At 38.9% G+C, this 26,783-nt stretch overlaps 1 protein-coding gene across 11 annotated transcripts in view; it reads right to left on the bottom strand.

The window, feature by feature from the left end:
• The window catches only part of dnmt3bb.1 (DNA (cytosine-5-)-methyltransferase 3 beta, duplicate b.1), a 334,528-nt gene that overhangs the window by 180,671 nt on the left and 127,074 nt on the right, over positions 1 to 26,783 (bottom strand). For all 11 annotated transcript variants that reach the window (XM_043710533.1, XM_043710530.1, XM_043710537.1 and 8 more), the window contains one exon: positions 19,931 to 20,031. In XM_043710533.1, coding sequence (XP_043566468.1) covers positions 19,931 to 20,031 — 101 coding nt within the window. The remainder of the gene's footprint in view (positions 1 to 19,930; positions 20,032 to 26,783) is intronic.

Raw genomic sequence — 26,783 nt, 5'->3', positions numbered from 1 at the left:
ATAATATTATCTCTGGGAAGGTTGATTAGAAAAAATAAGTTAATTATAAAAAAGGGACTTGGCAAACCAGATAGGTTTTTACAGTAATTAATGAAAATTTTAAATACACCACAACTGAGACAAGCTTTCAAGTACAGATTTAATTATTGAATTTAAATTCTACAAGTTACATGGTGAAATCTGAACTCAAGTCCCCAAAACTAAGTCAATTATAGAGAACGATTAATTGTGCCGCATGACAATGTGAAATGATCATTCTCACACGTACTGGTCAAACTAGATGGACCAGAAATCTGAATTATTGAAAATAGATCTCGCAACTGCAAGGAGTAAACTTTTAACAGACTTAAGTTGGACGATGCAACACACTAGAGGGCGTAGGTTTAGGGGGACAGGGGAAAGATATAAAAGGGGCCTAAGGGGCAACTTTTTCATGCACAAGGTGGTGCGCATGTATGGAATGAACTGCCAGAGGAAGCGGAGGAGGTTGGTACAATTGCAGCATTTAAAAGGCATCTGGATGGATATAGGAACAGGAAGATTTTAGAGTGACATGGGCCAAGTACTGGAAAGTGGGACTAGATTAGGTTAAGATATCTCGTGTACATCTCTATGACTATGCACTGCCTGAATCTTGATACAAAAGCAAATTATTGCAGATGTTGAATATCTGAAATAAAACAAAGTGCTAAAGTAACTCATTATGTCTGACTGCATCCATGGAGGAAGAAACATTGTTAAGGTTTCAGTCTAATACAAAAGCATAAATAAACCTCTGGATTACTAGTCCAGTGATCTCACCACAATGCAAATGTCTCACTATTGACATCTGAGAAACCTTCTCCCTGGAATTCAGCAACTCTTCATATTCATGCCATCCCAACCAATGCTGTATAATACCAATAAGTCAGCCTGTGTCTGATACCTACAGATATGAGCATTCAGAAATCACCATCTATAAGCAATTCACATTCTCACACGAGGAACAACATTCTTTCAAGATCTTAAGTTCTGGTCACAAGTCTATTGTACAGCCTCACAGAGGCTTTTCTAACTCTGCGATACCCAAGGAAAAGTAATTATCACCTAAGTGAGAAACAAATTGAGCATTTATTTTGACAGTAAGTTAATCACATTGTTGTAGTAGGAATTTTCCTTTGCATTATGACTAGGTCACAGCTCCCCATTCCTCTTGGTCACATCCAACAACTATCTTTTTACTTTTCCCTTTTTAACACATCGCTATCATAGTTCAATTAAACTTAGTTAACCAGATGTAAAATGAAGGAAATCTATTCCTAAATTTCCTTGCATGAAAGAGAATGAAGTTTTGGATATAAGTTTGCTCGCTGAGCTGGAAGGTTCATTTGCAGATGTTTCATCACCATACTAGGTAACAACATCAGTGAGGTTCCAGTAAAGCACTGATGTTATGGCCCGCTTCCTATTTATGTTTCAGTTTCCTTGGATTGGTGATGTCATTTCCTGTTCTTTTTCTCAGGGAGTGGTAAATGGGTCCAAGTCAATGTTGATAGAGTTCCAGTTGGAATGCCATGCTTCTAGGAATTCTCATGTGTGTCTCTGTTTGGCTTGTCCTAGGATGGATGTGTTGTCCCAGTCAAAGTGGTGTCCTTCCTCAACTGTGTGTGAGGATACTAGTGAGAGTGGGGCATATCTTTTTGGGGCTAGTTGATGTTCATGTATCTTGGTGGCTAGTTTTCTGCCTTTTTGTCCAATATGGTGTTTGTTACGGTTTTTGCAAGGTATTTCCTAAATTACATTCATTTTGCTTGTTGTCTGTAGAGGATCTTTGAAGTTCATTAGCTGCTGTTTTAGTGTGTTGGTGGGTTTGTGGGCTACCATAATGCCAAGGGGTCTGAGTAGTCTGGCAGTCATTTCTGAGATGTCTTTGATATAGGGGAGAGTGGCTAGGGTTTCTGGATGCGTTTTGTCTGCTTGTTTGGGTTTGTTGCTGAGAAATCAGTGGACTGTTCATTGGGTACTTGTTCTTGTTGTATACGTTGTATACATTATATAGGTAATTTTTCTCTGCTCTTCATAGTTCCTCTGTGCTGCAGTGTGTGGTGGCTCGCTAAGATTGGAGTTTTATTGCCCAAAAAGGCTAGGTTACAGTGATGCATTCATTTACAAAGAAGGTGAGGGAGCAAACAGGAAGATAAAGGCACTTGCAGTTTACATTGATTTTTAAGAGTGAGTTGAAAGAGTAAATTCTGAATCCTAACTTCTTAGCTACTGTCCTGCTCCTCAGGGGTGGCAAAGTTATGGATATGCTTGACTTCTCAGTCAATGAAAATTCTTCCATGTTGATTTTTAATTAGTATTGATTTGCTGAGATCGAGATTGAGAAGTATAGGAGAGCTTTCAATATCTGTGCTGTATTCAATCCATGTTCTTTTCTCTCTTTGTTGGTCCAAGCAAGCTACTTATCTTATCCTTATTTAGCTTCATTTTTTTCTCCAAACTGTTACCTGCCGAATGTACAATCTCCAAATAAAGCAAGTGATGCTCCCCAAGCTTCAGTGTCTCATGATTAAAATAGCAAAAATGGTTCCAAGGCAACTAGTCTTACATATTCAATGTGGGATGCCTAGGCTATAATTAGGTTATGCAAGCAGCCATTTCAGGTCAGCAGTGTCTTTTTTAAAAAAAAACACATATTTCAGTCCATGACAGACTAAGATATTAAAGTCAAATGGTGAAAGTTGAATATTGGCAGTAGATTTTCACTATGATTGGTAACAGATTTAAAAGCTACTTCAGAATCTGCATTTTCAGAATGACATTGATATAGACGTTCCAGAAATGATCTGAATGTCCTTCTATGTAAGACAAAGGGCAGGAGGAAGAACACATAAGAACTATCGTGCAGGGAGTCTTGTCCTTCAGGTACTGAAGAAGAGTCATACTGGACACAAAATGTTAACTCTGTTCCTCTCTCTACGGATGCTGCCAGACTTGCTGAGCTTTCTAGTATTCAGTGTTTATTTCAGCCTTCCAGCATCCACAGTATTTTGTTTTTATTATATTCTGGCTGCAAAATACAGATGTTATATTCCACCCTCAGCTGTTTGCTTTCCAAGTCTTTCATTTCCTAATGATGATTGTGTTGCTGCTGCTCTGCTTCCTCCAAATGCAGATTTCTTCACACATGCAGCAGACCACAATAATGAATGGCAATATTAAGTCATTATGAAGGAATCCAGATATGCTGCTTTTGTTTGAACTACTGTGTGCTTTATAAGGACTGTGATTGTACCCAGATCAATTTTATTTGAATATATTCGAATATATTCCTGCTATTTTTTTCCAAATCTTTTAGCATCTGCAGCTTTTTGTTATGATTATATTTGTGCTGTTTGAGTATCGTTGTGCTGTTATCCTAGTGCGCAATTATATCAGTCTGCTATACTCAAGCAACAATCCTGTTACATTCTCCACAGACTCAAACAGAATGAAGTATAAAAGTATCTTGGTAGTTCCCAAGGAACCTTGAACAAATCTGTATGATTCTATTCCTGTAATAGACAACTGACAGTGCAGTGATAGAATGGTATCGTTTTCTATTACCGATTGCTGAGGTCATATGTGTTTAATCAATCATGTGCTGCCCATGAAGAAAGCCTGCAAAACCACAAATTCTCACTCCTATTGACTGATAACATCAGCGGAAAGGTGATGTATGTCTTGACCCTGGCAAAGGGAGCATCAATTATTTGTTTAATGCTGCTGCCAACTCAAATTTGCAGCTATGTTCTCTGCCAGAGTAAGAAAAGATTCGGTGCCATTAAAATTTCAGTTAGCAGCAGCCTCCACGGAAAACAGTAATTTTCCCTTCAGCGAACAATGATAACGGGATCCAAATGCCTCTGGATGTCAGTGTAATTTTCAAAGGGATGGGATAGGGGAGGGAGCCAGCAGCCCATGCTCCTCCAATTAACTAACTGTTAAGCTCGTTGCAGAGTTAATTAACATTCTTTTGTGCAGCTGTTTTAGGTTTTCAATCTGAAGGTACAAGGTGCAAAAATGGGTGATTTGGTGATGGGAAAAAAACACTAGTTCAGTTGTGTGTAACAGCATTTCTGGAAATAAAAACAGGGGAGGAGCTCTGGTGGTGCAATGGCACCTTCCCTGCCTCTGGGTCAGAAAATCTGGGTCCAAATCCGACCTGCGATTAGATATTTTCAGAGATGTTCAGAGATGCTATAACACAGCAAAAGGGACTTTAAATGAGACCTCCTGGTCCAGAGGTAGGGACATTATCATTGTTCTATAAGAGACTCTGCTCCTGTGCTAAGCAACAATATCATTGGACAGGTGGATTAAAAGTATCTACAAGGTTAATTAAATGGCTAGGATGTGTGAGATGGCAAGTATCATCAACATAGCAGGGAACCAAGTGCCCTCATGGATGTACTGGTCAACAAATATAAGAAAGATTTAAATTCAACTTCTCAAACAGTGTAACAGAGCTGCCATCAGTGGTGTTGAGTGGGTTCCATTTATAAACTGTGAGTGGTTGCAGAATTAGGGACAGGAAGCCCTGGAGCATGACAGAAATTGACAGCTGAAGGAGTTGACCTGGGAGCATGCTGCTTTGACATTGGATAGACTGATGAAAAAGAGCTTCAGTAACTGTCTTCTGCTCATCAGGCGGAAGCCAGCTGATCATAGTGAGTGGCTATAAGGAGAAGATAGTGCTTCCCAAGCCAATGGCTGCATGGCCCAAAAGTTAGTCCCTGTCAATGGCACTGTGCCAGTCCTGAAGATAGCTGTACCTATCCAAACAAGTGGTCTTGGATATTTGTGTTCAGGTCCACAACAATGCAAGACTTTGTGGTCTGCATGGTCATCTATCTATGTACATCAAGGTCATTATCACCCCAAACTTTTCATATCCAGGTTTTTCAACATGATTGGACTTGACATCCAATTACTTGATTGGACTGGAGTAGCATCTCACAGTTGACTTTTAAGTGTTGTTCAATTCCAGAAGGCATGGACTACATCAATTTTGACACAAGCACAGAGGCATTTATGTTTGCCACTGCTGATAGATTCCTGCAGGTCCATGGGGAAATTGAGTGCAGCTATGTAACCATCTAAACATTAACACAGCAGCCAACCAGATTCCACAACCAAAAAGGCTTCCAGTCAGGAACTGTCAGATTGTCTGCAACCACAGAAAGCTCATCTTGCATTATGGTGCTCAGTTGCCAGGGAGCTATCATGATGTCTTTGTCCTTCAACAATTCCAAGTGCCACACCTCTTCAGACAAACATCCAGACTATAAATGGGAGATTAGTTATATCTTCTGAAGAGACCTCCTCATGCCAGTTTCAGATCTGCACTCAATGCAGACTGGCACTGCAACCAAAGCTATTACTAACAAGAATCTAGTCTTGTAACTCTTGATGGTAACTCTTCCTCAGAACTGCGAATTTGAGGAAGGGTCACTGGACCCGAAACGTTAACTCTTGATTTCTCTTCACAGTTGCTGCCAGACCTACTGAGCTTTTCCAGCAATTTCTGTTTTACAACATCCGCAGTTCTGTTTTTATTGGTAATTTTAAGATGTGCTTCCATTGTCTTGACCAGTCAGTGTCAGTACAAGCCAGCCAGTGTGTTTCATGTTATGGTTCTTTGCTGCACTGTTCGACATGGCTGTGGAAAACAGGATGGAAGTGAGATGAAGAGGACCTGGAACACCACTCTTTTTTAGAGGAGGAAAGGCAAGAGGAAGATTCAAAATTAGGTATCCCCAGAACAGATCATAGCATTGCAGGATCACACAGCCTGCTCCCCACTGCCATCCCCTACCTCTACCTCCCGTTGAATTCGAGCCATAATGACACACAAATCTCATTACAGATATAAGCAAATATTAGTAAAGAAAAAAATAAATGCCCAAACAGACAGAACATCACACATCTAATGGTGAAGCATTAGATTTTTCAAATTATACAGGAACAGTCTTTCATCCATTTTCACGGGGTGATTGAGGAATCATGGACCCTTTTCTCTGCTTGCTGATGAATTGTCTTCGGGGTTTTATCCGCAGCCAGTAAGTGCCAATGACTCTATTGCATTTGTGTCGATACGATGGAGTAGACACTCACAAGGCCTTGTAATGTGGATATTTTCACAGTTGCAGGTGCCAAAGAAACAAAGGTGCCCCTTATTGGCCTTTTCATGGCTTTTTCACATGTTGGATGCTCCAGCTGGCATCCATGCCAATATTTTTCAATTTGGGGTCATGATCCAGAAATGATCATGTTCCTAAACATACAATCCACCTCATCACAAAAATTATGCTAAAATATGTCCTTCACTTAGATTGGAAACTGAATAATAACATTGTATGCAAATTAGGCCTCTTCTACATAATTGTTCAATCAATGTGCTCAACCCTTGATATAACTAATTGATAAGAATTACTTTGCCTTTGTAAAAAGGGTTGTAAATAACATGATTTGGCTAGTTTTCCCCCTGATTATCATACTATCAGTGACAAGCTAGTGCATAAATTTCAATCAATAACACAGTAAATAGGCCTTGGGACAGGATCATGAAAAACTGGCCCTTTTGGAGAAACACAATCAGACACAAACCATTTAGTTGCAACTGAAAAGCACTTTTACATCAAGCTATTCCAGCTTAGCTGTATTTTGGACACTTCACAAATATCACAATCTCACCTTCTCTTAAATGTCTATTAGAGATCAGTGAAACAACCAAAATGGCTTCTATTTGCCACACCGTAAGCACCACCATTCGGGTGAACAATCTTAGAAAAGTATTAAAAATGAGAGAAAACTAGTCATGTCCTGTTCGCTTTTAGAAACAGGTGACAATCATTGCAATTTACCAATATATACGCGGGAAAAGTCGAACATTTTTGACTACTTTTTAAGGTTAAATTTATGGGGTCGACTATACGTGAATACTACTTTTGAGGGGCTGAAATTCATGCCCATCAAAATTCATAACATATCATTAGCAGAATCTAACTGATCTCTAAAGAAAGAGAAAATAACAAATTGCGGTAATTCTGAAAACTTGGAGCGGAATACAACAGCTGGTGGACTGACTCATAAATGTTGATCTGTTATCTGTAAAGAACTAGGGTCGACTGTTACATGAGATATATGGAAAGTTCCAGATTTTTTGGCCACATATAGCGGGTCACTTTTACATGAGATCGACTATTACTCGAGTAATTACCTTTTACTGAAGGAGAACATGCTCCTTCCTTCCCCAGACGGTGTACCATATGCTAAGTGTGTAACACCAGCATGTATGTGAGCTGTGGCCATAAAACGGCATGCTACGTTGAACACAGTTTCATTTAATCTCAAGAAGATTAACTGATTTCTAGAACAGATTAAAAATCCAAGGAGCAAAATTTGATATCACCTGGAAAAAGGCATGACCATCAAAATGCATGATTAGCTCATGCCAATTCCTTCCGATGCAGGTAGCTTGCCAACTTCATGCTGCCTCCTCATTTAAATGATATAAATTTGGTGTTCAGCATTAAAACATGCTATTCAGTGGCTGCATCCTTCATCAAAGTTTAATGCATGATGAGCATGATATAAATGTTACAAACCTGCCACATTTTAAGAAGAAAGATGTTGAAGCCTTCTTTATTTCATTTGAAAAATTGGCGAGGCAGATGTAGTGGTTTGAGGATTTATGGGTAATGCTAGTTCAGACTAAACTGATAGGCAGAGCAAGTGAGGTATTTGGTGCACTGTCAGATGAGGGGTCAAGCGATTATGTAGAGGTTAAACAGGCTATTTTAAGTGCTTATGAATTGATACCAGAAGCATACAGACAGCAGTTCAGAAACATAAAGAAGGAACCAGGTCAGACTTATGTTAAGTTCAAAAGAATTGAACAGTCATTGAACATGGAGCATGCTTTGAAAATAGATAAGACTTTTGAGGCTCTAAGAGAGATTATTCTGCTGGAGGAGTTTAAAAACTCACTTCCAGAGATGGTAAGAATTCACATGGAGGAACAGAAAGTTTAGAAAGAGAGAAGGGCAGCAAAAATAGCAAATGAGCACATGTTGGAACATAGGACAAGCTTCCGTCCTGTGAGGGATAGAAGTTGGGAGAAGGAAAGATCCGACATTATGAAACCAAGAGTAGAGAGCACTGGAAAGAATTTACCACCGGATTAAAAAAGAAGCCCCAGAATGGAAAGGAAGTGAAAGGCCTCAAGTGTTTCCACTGTGGAACATGTAAAGTCACAGTGCTGGTCGTTAAAGAAAGGCACTGTGGGAAAAAATGTGGCAAAAGAAGCTAAGCCAGTGGCATTAGTGAAGGTAGTAAAGAAGACCCCAAGAAGAGCTGAGGAGCTGCAGGAGAGTGCACAACCTAGGCAGGGGCTGGGTATGGAGTTAGTACCTGATCTCTACAAAGAATTCACTTCTGTGGGTAAAGTTTACTCAAAAAGAACAGGGGAGAAGGACAAGAAGTTATAATTTTGAGAGATACAGGATGAGCAAACATGCACTCTTTCTGATCTGTTACCCGAGAGTGTGGTAATTTGTGGGATAGATGGACAGAAATTTAGCATTCCCCAATGTAAAATCAGGTTGGAGTGCCAACTCAAGACTGGGAAAGCAACAGTGGAAGTGATTGACAGAGTGTCAGTTCCAGGAATTCAGTTTGTTCTTGGGAATGATTCGGCAGGATCCAAGGTGGGAGTGACAACCCATGTTGTGGAGAAGCCCAAGGAAGACCAAGCAACTCAGGAGTTAAAACAGAAATATCCTGGTCTTTTCCCAGACTGTGTGGTAACCAGATCCCAGTATCATAAGTCACAACACGAAGCGAAAAGTAAAGAGAAAGATGAAGGAGTTGAGGTTCAGTTAGCGGATACCTTGTTTGACAGGAAAACAAAGGGTCAGAGAGAAGTGTTTACTCCTGAAAGACTAAGAGACTTGCAATAGAGCGAAAAGTAAAGAGAAAGATGAAGGAGTTGAGGTTCAGTTAGCGGATACCTTGTTTGACGTAATGGTGCAGGGAAAACAAAGGGTCAGAGAGAAGTGTTTACTCCTGAAAGACTAAGAGACTTGCAATAGCAAGACAAGATATATATGTGGATGCATACTCTGAAAAGAAGGCAGAGTATAGTCCGAAGGGTTATTACCCGAAAAATAGAATTCTAAGGTGTAAGTCAAGATCATGACAGGTTAGTGCAGAAGAGAAATGAACCGAAGTGCACCAGACTGTGTCACCGGTAGCATACAGTCAGGAAGTGTTACGGGTAGCACATGAACTACCTGTAGAAGGTCACCTAGGGGTATGAAAGATTCAGGCTAAAGGTACAAAAACATTTTTATTACACAACGACATGGTTAGCTTTTGCTGAACATGTCATACATGCCAAATGGTAGGTAAACCACAGGTGGTAATAAAATTGGCACCTTTGTTGCTAATTCTCACATTTGAAAAATCTTTCACATGGGTTATAATTGATTGTGTTGGTCCCCTCCTGAGAACTAAAAGTGGGAACCACTATTTGTCAACCATAATAGATGTGTCTACCAGATTTCCGGAGGTAATTCCATTACAGAGTATCAAGGCAAAAAGGGTAGTAGAGGGGTTAGTAGCTTTCTTCACAAAGTATGGGCTACCCAGAAAGATTCAATCAGACCAAGGGTCACATTTACTGCTAGACTGTTTAAGGAGGTTATGGATAGCTTAGTTATACAGCACTTTAAATCCTGTGCATACCATCCGGAATTCCAGGGAGTTTTAGGAAGGTGGCATCAGACCTTGGTGGGAGGACTAATGCTGTTGTAAATGAAGTAGTCGTAGGGAATATTGCTCCAATAAAACAACACCCCTTTTGACTTAATCCTTTCAAAGTCAGACAGGTCAAGATGGAGGTGGGGGCCATGCTCAATGAGGACATCATCAAACCAAGCCAGAGCGAGTGGAGTTCACCAATCGTCTTTTCCCAAACCGGATGGGTATCAACGATTCTGCATGGATTGTTGGAAGGTCAAGGTTGGAGGACTGTATTGAGAAAGTCAGACAAGCCTTTTACATGACCAAGTTGGGGGACTTAATGTGTGGTTACTGGCAGGTACCTTTATCAGAGTCGGTGAAAGGAATTTCTGTAACCCCAAATGAGCTATATCAGTTTAAAGTGATGCCCTTTAGAATGAAGAACGCACTCGCCACATTCCAAAGACTCAGGAACAGAGTTGTGGCTGGGTTAACAAACTATGCGGTCTATTTGGACCATGTAGTGATCTTTACTAAGTATTAGAGATCTCACATGGTACAGCTGGCTGAGCTCTTTGAACGACTATGAGAAGCAAAACTGGTGATAAACTTAATTCGCGAAAGCAGAGGCTATGTTCTTGGGACAGAACATTGGTCATGGAAGGTTGACCCCACAGAACACAAAGACGAAGGCCATTCAGGAATTTCTATGACCAACCTCTCAGAAAGAGGTGCTTCGATTCTTAGGACTCAAGAGATTCTGTTGGAAGTTTGTTCCAAACTTCAGCAGTGTAGTGGCACTGTTAACTGATTTGCTGAAGAACTCCACAAAGTTTTGGTGGACAGAACCATGCCAGCAGGTATTCAACCATTTGAAAGCAATACTAACCACCAAACCAGTTTGAGCTACACCAAACTTTTCAAAATCTTTTAAAGTTACCATCGATGCTAGTGACATAGGAATTGGAGCTGTACTCCTACAGGAAGATGAGGATGGGATTGAACTGCCAGTTGGTTACTTTTCAAAGATCAACATCCACCAGAAGAAACACTCCATGATCGATAAAGAACTATTGAGTTTGGTACTGGATCTACAAGATTTTAATGTGTATGTCATGAACAATGTGTCGGAGACAGTTGTGTACACAGATCACAATCCACTTACATTCTTAGAATGCTTTAAAGACAAGAACATGAGACTATTTCATTGGAGTCTTATGTTACAGACTTTTAATTTAAAAATCATATGTGTTGCGGATTTTAAGAATGTAATCACAGATGCGTTATCGCGGATTTAACTGATAAGAGTTTAGATGAGATTTGTATTTATTTAATATATATATTATATATACACACACACAACACACATATACAGGTATATGGGAAGAAGTTAAGGTGAATTTATATTGAAGTTATCTGTATGTTAGGGTAATGTGTTTTAAAAAAAAGAAAAAATAAAGCCATCTTTTCATTATGCTGGTTCATTTTTTCTTAAGGGGGGAGGTGTTATGAAGATGCGGGTGTACTCTACCTTTAAGTGTTAAAAGCTAGCAGTGACAGCACCAAGTGTTCTCAGTAAGATACAGTGTAACATGTGCTCCAGCTACTGGGGTAGCTAGGGTAGCTGGCTGCCTGAAAACGACAAAACAGATTTGAATCAGTTTCGATTTTATCCCGAAAAATATCAACACCAATCCAGTTTGAATTTAATATATTGACAATCTTAAAAGCCAATGACACAATCCAATGCATTGGAGGTATAAGAAAATGAAGACCGGAATACAAAGAAAAGTGAATGCTGCCTGGTTTTGAGATAAAGAAGTTTTGTTTTGTAAATCTTAATCGGGGATTTTATCGGACTAGTATTATAGAGGAGAAGGTAAAATATAGATTAAAGGAAGGAGTTGTAAATAGTTGTTAGTTAATTATTCTGTTATACTTTAAGAAATAAGTTGTTACTTTTTACTTTAAACAGTTCTTGACCTCTCGAATTTTCACAGATTACTGCATGGGATAAATCTTTTCTGTGTTGTATTTTAAATAAGCAGGAGGATTTACCCCATGTCGTAACACACTATTCAAAGTCAGTCTTGTAACTCATAAGGGGAAATTTATCCTCATTGGAGCAGGTACAGGAGTAGTTGGAAGAACCGAGTCTGATCTGGAAGACTGATTTGTGGCACCACAGAGTAGAGGGCATTTTCCATGTTTTAAACACAGCAGTGAAGGCCATGGTGCAGGAGGAGAGGAGAACCTGTGATCTGTGCGCAGGGAGTAGGGAGGCCCTCCAGAGAAAGTTATGGTTAGGTTAAGGCAACAGTAGCAGATTACTGTTGTTATCAACGAAAGCAGTACATCCCCAAAGACCCGGATGCAATGTCACAAGAAATTCATATAACCACACATGGTTATGTTTTGCAAATTCTTCTTGAAATGTCATTTTCCTAAAACTGAATCACCAGCCTCAATCATTACACATTCAACAACCCCCATTTGCTCACCTACGAAAAACCTTTACCAATCATAACTCAACCCAAGACATTAGCTTAGCCTCAAACACTTCATACTGCTCCAAGGTTCAAAGTCAGGGTTCAAGCTATGAGGTGTGATTGTCATAATATACAGAGGAACCGCGATTATCTGGCATTCAATTATCCGATTTTGGATTATCCTAACAAGATAGCAAGGTTCCAATGCTTGGCTAAACTGTGTTATCCTGCATTCGATTATCTGAACATTTGATTATCCAATCAAAATACTCCCCACCAGTGTCATTCAGATAATTGAGGCTCCTCTGTATTCCAAAAGGGGAACATATTGGTTGCATTCTCACTTCCCTCTCATCCTCCTACTTGCTACGTAACTGGTGTCAAAAGCTGTGCTGGAATGATGGTGAGATTTTGTATCATGCAGTCGACCATGATGAATATTTTCAGCATTCTTATGCAAAATATAGTACCCTGAAAGAGTGGCCCAGGCAACAGAAGCAATCTCGAAGCGATTGCTTATTGCAGCAGTATGACTCTTGTTATACGTCAGATGTCAGCAGCTAGCCATTAATACCCAGTAATCAGCCTCTGGTCTTGCATGGTAATTGCAGAATGAAAGCATTTGGAGTGTTTCCATAGTTCTGGGCATTGACCTGCATGATGTGCTTAGTATAACTGCACACAACATGCTCTGGGAATACCGCCTAGTTGTATTTCATCTCTGAATGTATACACAGCTTCAGAAAAGCAATGTGTGGTAAGTTAATAGCACCCTGAATCATTGGGAAGCTTGAGATCCTGGTGATGCCATGTGTTTGCTCCACTGACTTCTCTCTGGCAAAAGGATGAAATACATTCAATTCTCTTTAGATACTGAGCCTCAATGAACTCCCAGTGCATAACAAAGTAGGAGATGATGTAAATAATGCATATTTCAATTTCAGTAGAGCTTTAAGCATGAAAGTTCATGTCCACAGTCACCTTGATAGGCACTGGTAATGCTATCCTTACATGGTTCCAAGGCTGCAGGTCAGAATGTAAGATGATAATGATTTCAGTGAGCACTTCCTTCCCGTAGTCTGATATGATGAGCTGAACTCTATCAACCATTTATTTATCAACTGGGAGGCAGAAATTGGCAAACAAGAGGCTGGAGGATTGAATCCAATGTTTTCCAACTACTATTCGTTTTACCAGAAGGCAGCCCTCCCACCAAAATGCTGATGTTATCGCTCGTTGCTAATCATCAAAAGAGGCTCATTGCCTCTTTTTCCCATTGCCGGCATTTTACCAGCGGCCCTCCATTACAGTTTGGTGGGGGAAGAGGGAGACGAATGGTCTCGTTCTCCCCCTTTAGCGCTGGGAGGTCATGAAGTGGGCTACATGTGTTACATGACCCACAAAAAGTGGGGCTGGTGTCCTGTAAATAACTATTGAAGGAAATGGCACCCCTGGCATTTCAGGCTATTGTTGGGACACCCACTACATGGATGAAATTTAGCGTGCTGCTTATAACAGGCTGCTGTTTCTTTGAAGTTCCTGTACAGATACAGTATCCTGCTGAGAACAATTTTTCCCTTCCCACTCTTCAAAAGCAACATCCTCTTCTGCATCACCAACTTTCACTCTGCCTCTCGTGCTTGATGCCAAGGCAGATATAAAATATCACCTCACAGATTTTTCTTGTTCCACCAATTCATGCCAAGATGTTGCCATCCAAAGCTGACAGTCAAGGTCTAGAACCTGCATTTTGTCCCATTCACAGTCAGCAGCTTTCTACCAGTCATACTGAAGTAGAAGTGAAAGTTACCGTACTTGAGAGGACTATAGGCTGCTCCCACATCAGACAAGGATGACTGGTAGTAAATTCAATATGCCTTAGGCAAGGGACAGTGCTTTCATGGTGATCTTAGCTAGAACAGGAATAGAGCCCATGCTGTTTGTGTCACTCTGCATCACAAATCAGCTGTCCAGCCAACTAAGCTAACCAACCCCACCACCGTAAGGGAGAGTCAGGTCTCCAAGGCATTCTGTGAATTTATACACATGAACGTATAAATTTGGAGCAGAATAAGCCACTTTGCTCCACTAGCCTGTGTACACACAAGAAGATAGTGAACAAAGTTCCAAGTCTGCACTTTAAAAGAGAGATCTATTTCAGTTAACCACACTTCATAAAGCTCACACCTACTGATAAGTAGTCACCCAATCTGTACAACCAATTCAATTGGGGTTTCTTGTGGCACAGTAGTAGTGTTCAAGTCCCACCTGTTTCAGAGGTATGTAATAACATCTCTGAACAGGTTGATCAAAAAAATAGGTTAAATAAAGATCAACCTAGAGCAGGTGGAACTTTAAGCTAGGTCTTTTGGTCCAGGGGTAGGGACATTACTACTACACCACAAGAGGGCCCCTACTGAATAGGTTAATTGGAAAAATAAGTTAAATAAAAATACAACCAATTCACACCTAATTAGCTCTTAATTAATATATCTATCACCTGTTTCCTGCTTTCATTAGGTCTGAGGCATCCCTTCAGACCACATTAGAAGACAATGGATTCTCTTTTATCTTTTAAAATAACCAATATGTAGTAACACAAAATGATTACAATGGCAATGTTACATAGTGGCTTCTTTTGTTTTTTTTTGCACATTAAAGTTCCAAACATCCTTTTTCCAGTCATTTCAACTATTCTTATTTTTTTCTTTCGAAAACAATCAGATAACCTTTTACCATTCACAGATTTTGTCGATTGTTTGTCATCCAATAATGGCTTATTACTGATGTAGATCTGGATTGGTATGGACTCTGAACTGGCTGCTGCAACCCTGTTTAAGACTTCTTCCAATATTTTCAGCAAGTAAAAGCCATAGATACCATCTAACCAAAACTGAAAGTTTGTGCCACAAAGGTATTTGTTACTGTTCTCCTGATGTTGTTAACTTTCAAAGCTAAAAGGAACATTTACCTCTCTTTCCCAAAAGAAAAATTATGAACTTTCCTCTGTACATTCGATCACATCACAGTGACTTGTAGAAGATGGAAAAATCACAAAAAGACTCTCTCATGTCATCTCAGTGATGTAAATTTTGAAACACAATACTTCAGTTTAATTTTTTTCCATGTTTTGTTCACGCAAATAATATGTTCCACCTTGGTATTTTTCATGTAATAGCAACAAGCTATTAAGATAATTAATGAATGTTAGCCTTTATTGCAACATGATTTGAGTACATGAGTCACTAGAATCATATAAACCTCACCTGGAGTACTAACTATGGACAGTTTTGATCTCCTTACTTATCACTGCCATAGGGGAGTGTAAAGAAGGTTCACCAGAGTTGTTTCTGGAGTGGCAGGATTGTTCTATGAAGAGCATTTGAGCAAACTGGACCTGTATTCTCTGGAGTTTTGAATAGTGACCTCATTGAAACCTACAAACTGCTTAAAGGAATAGACAAAGTACATGCAGGTGAGATGGATGCTGCCTGACCTGCTGCGCTTTTCCAGCAACACATTTCCATCTCTGATCTCCAGCATCTGCAGACCTCACTTTCTCCTCAAATCTCAGCGGGGGCAGGGGAATTTAAAACAAGGGCACTGATGAAGATTTTTTTTTAAACTCACAGGTGGTGAATCTTTGGAATTCTACAGATTTCTGATTACCAATGGCATAAAGGGTTTATGGGGATGGTGTGAGTAGAAGTATTTGATCAGATATGATCATATTTATTGATGGAATAGGCTCAACAGGCTAAATGGCTTACTTCTATTCCTATATTACTCCTATCATAATCAACTCATATTTCAAAACTGCCATCTGGCCTCTTGTTGGTGCCCAGCCAATTTAGTCGTCTAATCAGACTTCACAAAGCCCCCATTTCAATTTCCAAAGCTGCTGCATTCTTTTTGAGAGGCCCTACTTTTGACTAATAGCAATGGGGTAACTATTTTCCAAATAGGATGGCTGATGCTAAGTTACACTGGAACCATTCTGCCTGATTTCCAATCCAACGTACTTGAAATCCCTATAAAGCTTACTTCCAATTTTGAATTCTGCTTTCAGCCCATTTATGACAATGTTTTCAAATACACTGCTCCCACCCCACAAAAAAAATCTACAAGCATCATAAACATGCTTGAAAGCTGCCTCTCATAAGCAAAGGAAAACCTGGCAGGTCGTTTTAATTGAAGGTAGCCTAATTTTACTAAGATAGACTTGACTGAAAAGCACCAGACTAGAGGCATCATTAAGACCACATGCACATGCATTCAACTTCCAGAAGGTCCCTACTGCATTTGGTACATCCTTTTGAGGATGACAAAGCATTTCCCTCTCAAGCTGCTCTCCCTTCAAAAATGCACTTTTAAGTTGATGAATCAACTCTGTTATCCAGATCCCTGAGTTTTTCTTCCAAACCTCATGCCACAAGTCTTGCTTTAGCCATAGAAGTCCCATCAGTATCCACTTACATGGCATTTCTCTGACATTTCTGTGTATACCCCAAATTCCCTCCAGCATTATAGTTCTTGTGTATTGGAATCTTTAGTAAATTGTCTTCTAATTTGGTTGTGACCACCAAAAACTTCTGATCACATGGGACCCAGTGGTATTTCTGGTTTATCCTATATTTCTTGATCTTGTTAAACTGCCCCCTCTATTTGGTCTGATGTTTTATCTCCCCCTCCTTTTAATAGGATTTCATCCAACAGTTTATAATCTCTTTCCAGTGTCAGATTCATTCCAGGACCGACTGTTTGAGCTTACAGTGCATTTACTTGTTTTCCATCCTTGTAATTCATGTTCCCAATCCTCCTGACCCTCTTCTTGAACATTCATTCAGCTTTTAGATTTCCAATGGCTTTCCCCGTGTTATTTAAAGTAGTCACATTTCTCCATTGACAGGCAACTTCTTGCAAATATTTGTCTTTAGTACCCATTTTTGGCAGATGTCATTTGAGACCAATGACACCATACTGACCATCTGAACTGATCTGCCCATCATTAGACAAACCATCAATTGTAGCAGTTTGATCCTCACAGTTGAGCAACGTTTGGATATGGCCTTCTCAGTATGGTCCTCAACGTTTGTATATGGGCTCCTCAGTATGGTCCCTCAACATTTGGAAAATTGTAATCCATATAAACAACCTTGAAGAGTGCACCCGAACATTCGGGTTCCCAAGCTGTACAATTATTTTTTCATCTTTACCAGGAGTCTATTATTTAAGCCCTTCTCCCTTATAATGTCTCCCTGATAAAATTGGCTTCTGGTGGCTTTACCTTATATCTTAAGGCTCGCTAAATCCTTTCTGAGACTTCATTTTGAGTAAAATACCTTTCTGTCTGTGTCCAGTGCATTCAAATGGTCTGAAAGTTACAGTCAATTGTGCTCATTCCATATTGGGTGCTGATCATTAACTTTTGATCAAACATTAGGCTTCCTACCAAACAACAACTGATATGATCAATATCTTCTAACCGCGTGCAACAAGTTCTTAACATAAATAGTCCATGCTAGTGCAGACAACAGTTTAGATGATCTGCAAAATTTTATGAACCATTTCATTCAGTAGTGGGTGATTCTTCTCACATACCTTGTTGTTTAAAGGGCTTTTGACTGTCATATCCTTAACTATTATGTTCATATTCACACACATATCTCTAAATTAATCATTAGACCTCACGGTTATTTCATTCTTTTGCTTGTCATAAAATAGGAGTGGATAATCATATCACAAAACTTTAAATTTTTGACTCAGCGATGAACAGAGTGCAAATCTACACTTTTAATGAGAACTTTATTTCAATTAAAAAGTTCTTCTTTCAACTGTGCATACCAAGATGTTGCAGTCTGAAGTGGACAGCCATGGTCCAGAACTTGTTAACGATGCTATACAATGCTATTTTCAATGCCCCACCCCCACTCCCAACTGGCAGTTAGTAGCTTGCTACCATTCACACTGGAGACATTATGGTGAAGTGAAGGTGAAAGTTACCAGAGTCCTTAAGGGTGTTGGGCTTCTGTCTCAATAGACAGTGATCAGTGATAGCAAGTGTAAACTGAGGACCACCAGGCCTAAGATGAAGAGTAGGGTTGAGTGGCCAAAGCCTTCATTGTGATCTCAATTGGTTCAGGTATTAAACCCGTGTTGTTTATGTCATTCTGCACCATAAACCAGCCATTCAGCCAGTTGAGCTTACCAACCTTCACCATGTCTAAAACATAGGCATGAAGGGAAAACTGCACCCAGTGGCAGTTCATAACAATACAATTCCTTTCAGTGTTGCTTTCTTGAGACTGAAAGATCTATCAATCCACCCAGCGAAACTGTACCATCCACTGGCTCCACAACAGCAAGTATACGAGAAGAATATCAGGGTAACTGTGATTCTTAACACATCACCCCGTAGTGGTGATGGTTGGGAGGGAGGGTTCCTTCTGCCAAGGAGTAGCCAGGTGTATAATTGACTACGTAAACTACTCATTCTACATACTTATGGCATGCACATGGGGCATCTGTAGTAGAACACTTCAAAACTGTCATGACTCATACTTGAAGTGACTGGGAGCAGACCACCAACTACTTTTTCCCCTGAACTGATCCCCCTTGCAGAACTACTGGCACTCCAGAGCCCATCATTCTTTTCTTGGTTGGCCTCTTCTATCTTACGACTTACTTATAACTCAAATTTTATATCATTTCCAAGGAGCCTACTCAGCTGTTTTGCTTTAAGCCTTACCTTCAGCATATTTGTTTAATCCCTTTCCCATTGCTCATGTTAACCACTTTCAAGGATACAGTTCTCAACTATAAGCTATTTTACTAGGTCAAAGTAGGAACTGGAGCAGGCCATTCAGTCCCTTTATTCTGTTCCTCCAGTCAATGAGGTCAGAACACTAGATTATAGTCCATTAGATTAATTTGAAATTACAAGTTTTCTGAGCACTCCTTCTTCGTCAGGTGAAGATCTGTGTCTTAATTCCATACACTTGCCTTGGAATATATCTTTTAAAAACTTTGTTAAAGAAAAAGTTATCTTAGATTCAAAGTTAACAAGAGGTCAAGTATAAAATGCCATTTGAAAAAGTGAGTTTCAAACTACTGCCGCTGTGAATAAGTGCTTCTGAAAATCTGTCCTGAACAGTCTGGCCCTAATTTTTAGACTGCACTCCCCAGTTTTAGAATCTCCAACCAGTGGAAGTAGTTTACCTTTCTTTATCTTGTCCTTTCCTGGTAATATTTTAATGACTTCAATCATGACCACCCTTTAACCTTCTAAATTTTAGAGAAAACAGGTTTAATTTGTCTAATCTCTCCTCATAAATGTAACCTCTGAAGTCCAGGTAACATTCTTGCAAAATTCAGATCATTATAGCTTCTAGATACATTTCAATTATGTAGTCTAGTTCACCAATGAAACTATTCAAAGCATATTATTTGGCAAACTAGATATAGTTGTGCACTCCACATTTCCCTTCCATGATTTTTAGTATAAAATTATTTTCTTCTAAATAAGGGTTCTAAATGAAGCACCTTCTAAGATCCAACAGATAAATTAAGATACAACGTTCAATGAATATTTCTGTGTTTGTTCTGACATTGTGGGATATTTGCAGCTTTTTCTGGAAATAATTGATAGGTTTAAAACTCAAAAGGAACCCCACCTCTTCACAGTCACCTTGACATCTCAGTTTGCCCTTCGATCTTCCATCTGCATGTTTTCGTCTTTGTTTGAAGTCACTGGATATAATCTCCATATCAGAATCTGAAAAAGGTAAAATAATGAAATGTTAAAACTTGATTCACATGGCATAGTGATTCCAAAATTTCTTGAATGGCTGTTTTTTTTTAGAAACTGGATAGTGGAAGGTCAAAGGTTTTTTTTGCTGGTGCATTCTTCCCTTTGTTAAGACTTCCCTATTTTATAAGTAGTTGTATCAAGAATTCCCACTTGCTTTCCACTGTGGCACTGTAATATAAATAGGGTTTTAGGGTTCTTATAAAGTACAGGAATCATGCTTCTGCCTTACTCAATGTTTGTTTTTAGTTTAAATGTCAGATTTAAGTCTGTGGATTTAAGTAAGAAACAAACAATCCTCACTCCTATAGCACTCTTTTTGGACTAGCAAACTTTCGTAAGCAACAGATAGATTTGCAACTGGTGCTTATTTAATTCTGTTACATTTCTAACACCGTGCTCTCTGCAGATTCTATCTGCTAATGGACATAATAAGAACACAAGAAATAGGAACAAGAGTAGGCCATTTGGCCCTTCGAGCCCTCTCCATCATGGCTGATCTTTTTGTGGTCAGCTCCACTTAAACGCTCTCTTACCATAACCCTTAATTCCTTTACTGTTCAAACAATTTTCTATCTTAGCTTTAAAAGCATTCAATGAGGAAGCCTCAATGATCAAGAAGGTTTGTTACTGAAGTAGGGACCTCAATCTAACTGGAGCATTTAGGAATTGTCTCACCAGTTCTACCATATACCCATTAATTACAGCTTTAATGACAAATTTCATTAACTCTTATTTATTGAACTACTATTAAAGTTTTTTAAACAAAGAGGTCGTGAAGCCCTTTGTAACTCTGAAGTGGTGTATTTATAAATTCAATTTGTTCAAGCTGCGGAGTTGTAGCCTGTACTTTCATCATACTAACAGGGCAAAGATCAATGTGTTATTTTCTGAATTAAGTAATGCAACAACAACAGTACAAGTCAGTTCTGCTGTAACGCATGTTTCATCAATGTGAATTGGCTATGACACATTTAAATAATTTAGATCATTATTTGTAGAATGTGAACTTTCCTCACCTGTAGTGGCAATAAAGTGTGCTGTTATTACATGATTTTCTTATAAATGTGGGATCGCACAGGAACAGAGCTATCAGGTTATATCATAGAGTCACAGAGATGTACAGCATGGAAACAGACTCTTCGGTCCAACGTGTCCACGCCAACCAGATATCCCAACCCAATCTAGTCCCACCTATCAGTTCCTGGCCCATATCTCTCCAAACCCTTCCTATTCATATACCCATCCAAATGTTTCTTAAATGTTGCAATTGTACCAGTCTCCACCACTTCCTCTGGCAGCTCATTCCATACACATACCACCCTCTGTGTGAAAAGGTTGGCCTTAGGTCTCTTTTATATCTTTCCCCTCTCACCCTAAACTTATGCCCTCTAGTTCTGGACTCCCCGACCCCAGGAAAAAGACTTTGCCTATTTACCCTATCCATACCCCTCATAATTTTGTAAACCTCTAGAAGGTCACCCCTCAGCCTCCGACACTCCCGGGAAAACAGCCCCAGCCTATTCGCTCAAATCCTCCAACCATGGCAACATCCTTGTAAATCTTTTCTGGGATGTAGATGTTGTCTCCACAGTCAGAGGACCAGCAGCTCCAGAGTCTCAGAAACCCCACAGAAAGTTGGGCAATACTGAGGGCACTTAGAGATCAAAATGTCAAGATGTTAAATTAAAATTTCAATATTCAAAGCCAGAAGTCATCTCTGGGAAGCCCAACTGGCCTGTTTGGTATCTTTCCTGCCCACAGCTCTCCTCTTTGAATTATGGAGACTCCAGCACTAATGATACCTAGAGACTTCACAGAAAGGCTGCCTCCATAAAGTGGACAACTTCCCCATTGACAGCCATTCTCTTTTACAGACAAAATGGTGGTAGCCTGGGAAAGCTGCACTTATTAAGGCCTGATATAATTTAAATAGACTGTACACTTCCGTTCAGCAAATGGCCAGTCTGTCCAAAGCTGGTCCTATCTCAAGTAAAATTTTCCAGGAGCCATCCCAAAGCATGTCTTGCTATGTTGCTGCCCCATACCACACTCCCTCACTTCTTGGCCAGTAAAGTTTTGCTCAATCTCTGATGCAGTCACTAGTTTTCACAATATCCTTCATGTTCTAATACACTACATGTGATAAAAAAAATTGTCTACTTCTCCTTTGCATTATTCTAATGCAAATTCTGTGTGTAAGCTCTTCTATTACAAATTCTATTAATAATCTTGCAGGATGATCCTAATCAAACACTACACCATTTAGAAAATCTTAGATACTCTTCCACCTTAAGCTTTTCCAGTGACAAAGGATCAATTCATCAAATTTTTCTTCAGAATCAGAACCTCTTAATCTCAGTAATATTCTTGTAAATGTTCACTAAATAGTTTCCACAGTGTTATTATCCTTCTTAAAAAGGGCCACCAATTGCACATATAGCACCTAAGCAAATTTGTACATGAATTCAAGACCACGTACTTGCTTTTATGACAAATATATTGGTATATAAAATTCAAATTTAATTTGCTTTATTTATGACCTTTTCTACTTGGATTCCCACTTTTAAAACTAAATGTATTTGCATCTTAGATTCACTCACTACATAAGACTACTTCCCTTTCATTGTTCTTATGCTATGCTGAAATGACTTTTTTAAAAACTATTAATCAATCACCTATTTTTCTCACTAGCTACATGTGCGAGTTTAAGTGGGCTTGGGTACAAAGGGATCATGCAGTGCAAATAAACCAATCACAAGGTTAACCAGGCCTTGTAATAATACAGGATCCAGTCTCATTTTAAACATAAAAACTGTCGTGGTTAAAATTTAAAATTACCTACATACTTTATCTAAAATATCATTTTCATCTTAAGGTTCTTTTGAAGATTGGACCTTGAAGTCTAATCATTATTATTGATATTATTAAAATCAAAGCAGTACTTTTCCTGTTATCAGATTTCTGAATGAAAAAAGGAAATACACATATACCAAGATATTCAAATAAAGGTCCAAATAGTGGAGTGTAAACCATAGGAACCTAAAGCACAAAAGTAGGCTAGTTGGTCATTTGTCTATGCCAGGTCTTTAGCTTGAGCAATCCAAATCTGACGTGAAAACTTTGCATTTCTGTAGTGTAAAAAAAGGATATTGCCAGACCTGTTTCCTGCTTTTGGTGTATCTTCACCACTGACTTCAACTCACCATGTCCTTTTATATTTTTTGTTAGTCTGTATTGCTCAGATCTTCGCAGGTTTCAATAAACCATTTTTTGAAAAATAAATCCCAAGATTATGACTGTTTTCAGACCAAGCACAAATTTTCCCAAACAAACATGTTGCATTCAACTCTCACAATACTTTGATTTCTAATTATTACGTTTCCTCTCCATTTTTTCATAGATTCATAAATGTTGTTGGCTCACAGCAACCACTTCCAGTGCCCACTACATAGTGACAACTATGTTATAAAACTAGTATGGTTCTCTAGAGACTGGACTCTTTATAAGTTAGAGTTCAGACACATTTCATTTTGATTTTACAGATAACATCCATCTGTGTTTAGATTAGATTAGATTACTTACAGTGTGGAAACAGGCCCTTCGGCCCAACAAGTCCACACCGACCCGTCCAAGCGCAACCCACCCAGGCCCATTCCCCTATATTTACCCCTTCACCTAACACTACAGGCAATTTAGCACGGCCAATTCACATAACCTGCACATTTTTTTTGGACTGTGGGAGGAAACCGGAGCACCTGGAGGAAACCCACGCAGACACAGGGAGAATGTGCAAAACTCCACACAGTCAGTCACCTGAGGCAGGAATTGAACCCGGGTCTCTCGCCACCGTGCCACCACTGTGCCATTGTGCCGTGTTATTACGGTACACAGAGGAACTACAACTCAGTCAACTGTGGTAGAAGTTATGTTATCTGTATTGCAGAAGGGAGATAGGAACATCTTAAAAACATCTAAAGAAAGAAAATATAATAATGAATAGTCAGCATGGACTTCAAAACAGAAACTCTTTCTTGACCAATTGTACTAATTTATTTCTTGAGATCACAAGAGTGGACACTGGTAATGCAAAAGATATAATTTAACTGAATTTTCACCAGGCTTATAATAAGATGCCCTGTGATAGACTTGAACAAATTCAGAGAATATGGAGTTGGGGATAAGTAGCATAGTGAACTGCTAGCTCACTTCAAGACAGAAATATAAAGTATGAAGTGCAGAAGAATGCCGTGTTCCACAAGTAACAGTGCTGGGAACACAAACTGTAACTTGTAGAATGTTGTAATGGTTGGCAAATAACACTCAATACATATAAATGTAAGGTACAAAGAATAAGGAAGAACTAAAAAGTCACTTATTATTTGGAAAGTGCAAATCTAGATAAGATAGGATACAAAAGAGTCTTTTCTGTGCCTTAAATTCGATATAATCCAATGAAATGTATGTTTGGAGATAACTTTAGCTTGACTTCATTGAGTATCAATGTAATCCATCTCACATTCCAAAACTAGGGTTATAAATATAATATCACTCATTACTATTAAATCCAAACATGAGAAATATAGATACTTCTTAGTCAGAGTGATTAGAACATGCACCTCACTGCCATAGGAAGTGATATGGCAAATAGCTTAGCTGCTTTCAAAACCACAAAACAATAAAATAATAGACAAACTAAGATCAAGTACACAGAATTAGAGGAGACAGATATGTGTAAAAACACTTTCAGAGATGAGTTAGAGTTTCTGTGTTGTCTAAGTAATTCTGTAATATTTCTATTCTGTAAATCTTTCCAGTATTGAACCCAATTTTTCCTGCATGTTTACATGTTCATCTATACAATTTCTTATGTTGCCATTGATGTGCATACATTTTGATTTTGATGGGATTAAATATCTTTTAGAAATGTTTGTTAATGGGAAGTCTTTGTTACAAGTATTTCAGTTTATATCTCACGACGTACAATAATTGTCGAATAAAATTACTTAAGTGAGGCACCTCCTTAGAAATACTTCCAAGCTTATGCAGCATAGATTTGTTGAAAAGCTTTATCTATAACTAGTCAGACTTACCCTGAGATTGATTGTTCTAAGGGAGGTAAATTCATTTATGTTTATAACTTTAATGAGTCTGCACACAAAATTTTTAGATACCTAAATCTGCATCATATAGATCTATTATGCCCTAATTCCAAGACATGGTGTGCAGAAGAATATAACAGACAGCATTTACCCACAGTTCTATCAGATTCATTGTTTCTGTTTCTTAACTCAAAGCAATACTAAACTTTTTTTTAAAAAAAAGTTTAAATGCATACTGTTGGCTGGGGCTGCTCATATGTAAAAACAGCAGCTTATGAACTCAAGTTACTCAAGCCCCAGCCACTGTCTAGTGCTGGCCAGAACCTGTTCGACCTGGAACAGATCAGGGGAGTGACATAAGGTTAAATCCTTATTTGGTGGAAGATTAATGAGGTAATCCTAATGGAGTCCTTGGGACAAGTCAATAATGAAAGGATATAGACTCGCCCTGTGAGCCAGGACCAATGAGGAATGACAGCACAGTTCTGGAAAATAAGGAAAAGAATAAAAATGAAGGATTTCTGGCATGCCAGCAGAGAAAACTCTGGAGATCAACCTTTGTGAAGTTGAGAACTCTACGCTTAGAAGTATGGAGATTACATTGAGAACTTGAGAGATCACCTGGCCAGTGCAAACTCTTATTATTGCATATTATCCTTTACTTTTGCTGACTGTTCAGGGAATTTCAAAGAGAAACCCAGTGGGTGTGAGCACAGATTTTAGTCTTGTATGAACTGCATGCGTGCTATTAACCTTTTGCTAACCAAAAGAGTGTGAATTATATGTCTGTTTCAACTAAACTAATAAATTTAGGGTGGAGTTGATACAGATTTGACTCTTGTCCTCTTTGTGCTGAACCAATAACTGTTGTGGACGGCAGTAACCAGGTAACAATACATAAATTTGGGTATATCCAGAATTCTCTCAACGAATCTGACAGCACCTAAGGACAACAGAGATAACTGTTGGAAGAATTTACAGAAGCTTTCTCTCTCCATAGGTGCTATCAAACCTGTTAACTGTTTCCTTCATTTTGTTTTTACACCAAATTTCTTAATAGCGCAGTATTTTAGTTTTGTGGATAAATGTCAGTTTTGAGTAAACTGACATGTAAGCTCATCAGGTCTCAATGCAGCTTAACCTGATGATTGTTTCAATGAAAGAGTTCTATATTTCTTCCTTTTTGTTTTTAAAGGGAAGGATTGGTCAATTTCTAATGAAGTATAAATGCATTGTTTCTACTTCAACTTAAAAAATAAGCAAGGTTACAGTTTGGGACATTTTCTGCTTCATTAAATCTCTCACAATTTTCACTATTAGCTCTATGAAATATTCCTCATTGTCATCATATTTAATTATACTTCCATTATATATTATGTAGGGGAAGCTTCAGAATCTCATTTACCTTTCAAGGTCATAATTTCCTCAAATCCTAAAACTTTTTATGACAACAAAGAATCATATTGGCAGAATTCTCTGGGTCCACAGGAGATGAAAAATGAGGCAGAAGGCCTAAATAATTAGGGGTTACCCTTTGGGACATTAGCTGACATCTTCCTGCCTCTGCCCAGATAAGTTCCAAGTGGAAAAATCCTTAGGCAAAGAACTTCTAATTCT

This window comes from Chiloscyllium plagiosum, chromosome 20, assembly GCF_004010195.1.
Source record: "Chiloscyllium plagiosum isolate BGI_BamShark_2017 chromosome 20, ASM401019v2, whole genome shotgun sequence".
Classification (NCBI taxonomy): domain Eukaryota; kingdom Metazoa; phylum Chordata; class Chondrichthyes; order Orectolobiformes; family Hemiscylliidae; genus Chiloscyllium; species Chiloscyllium plagiosum.
This window is presented reverse-complemented; position numbering and strand designations above follow the sequence as displayed.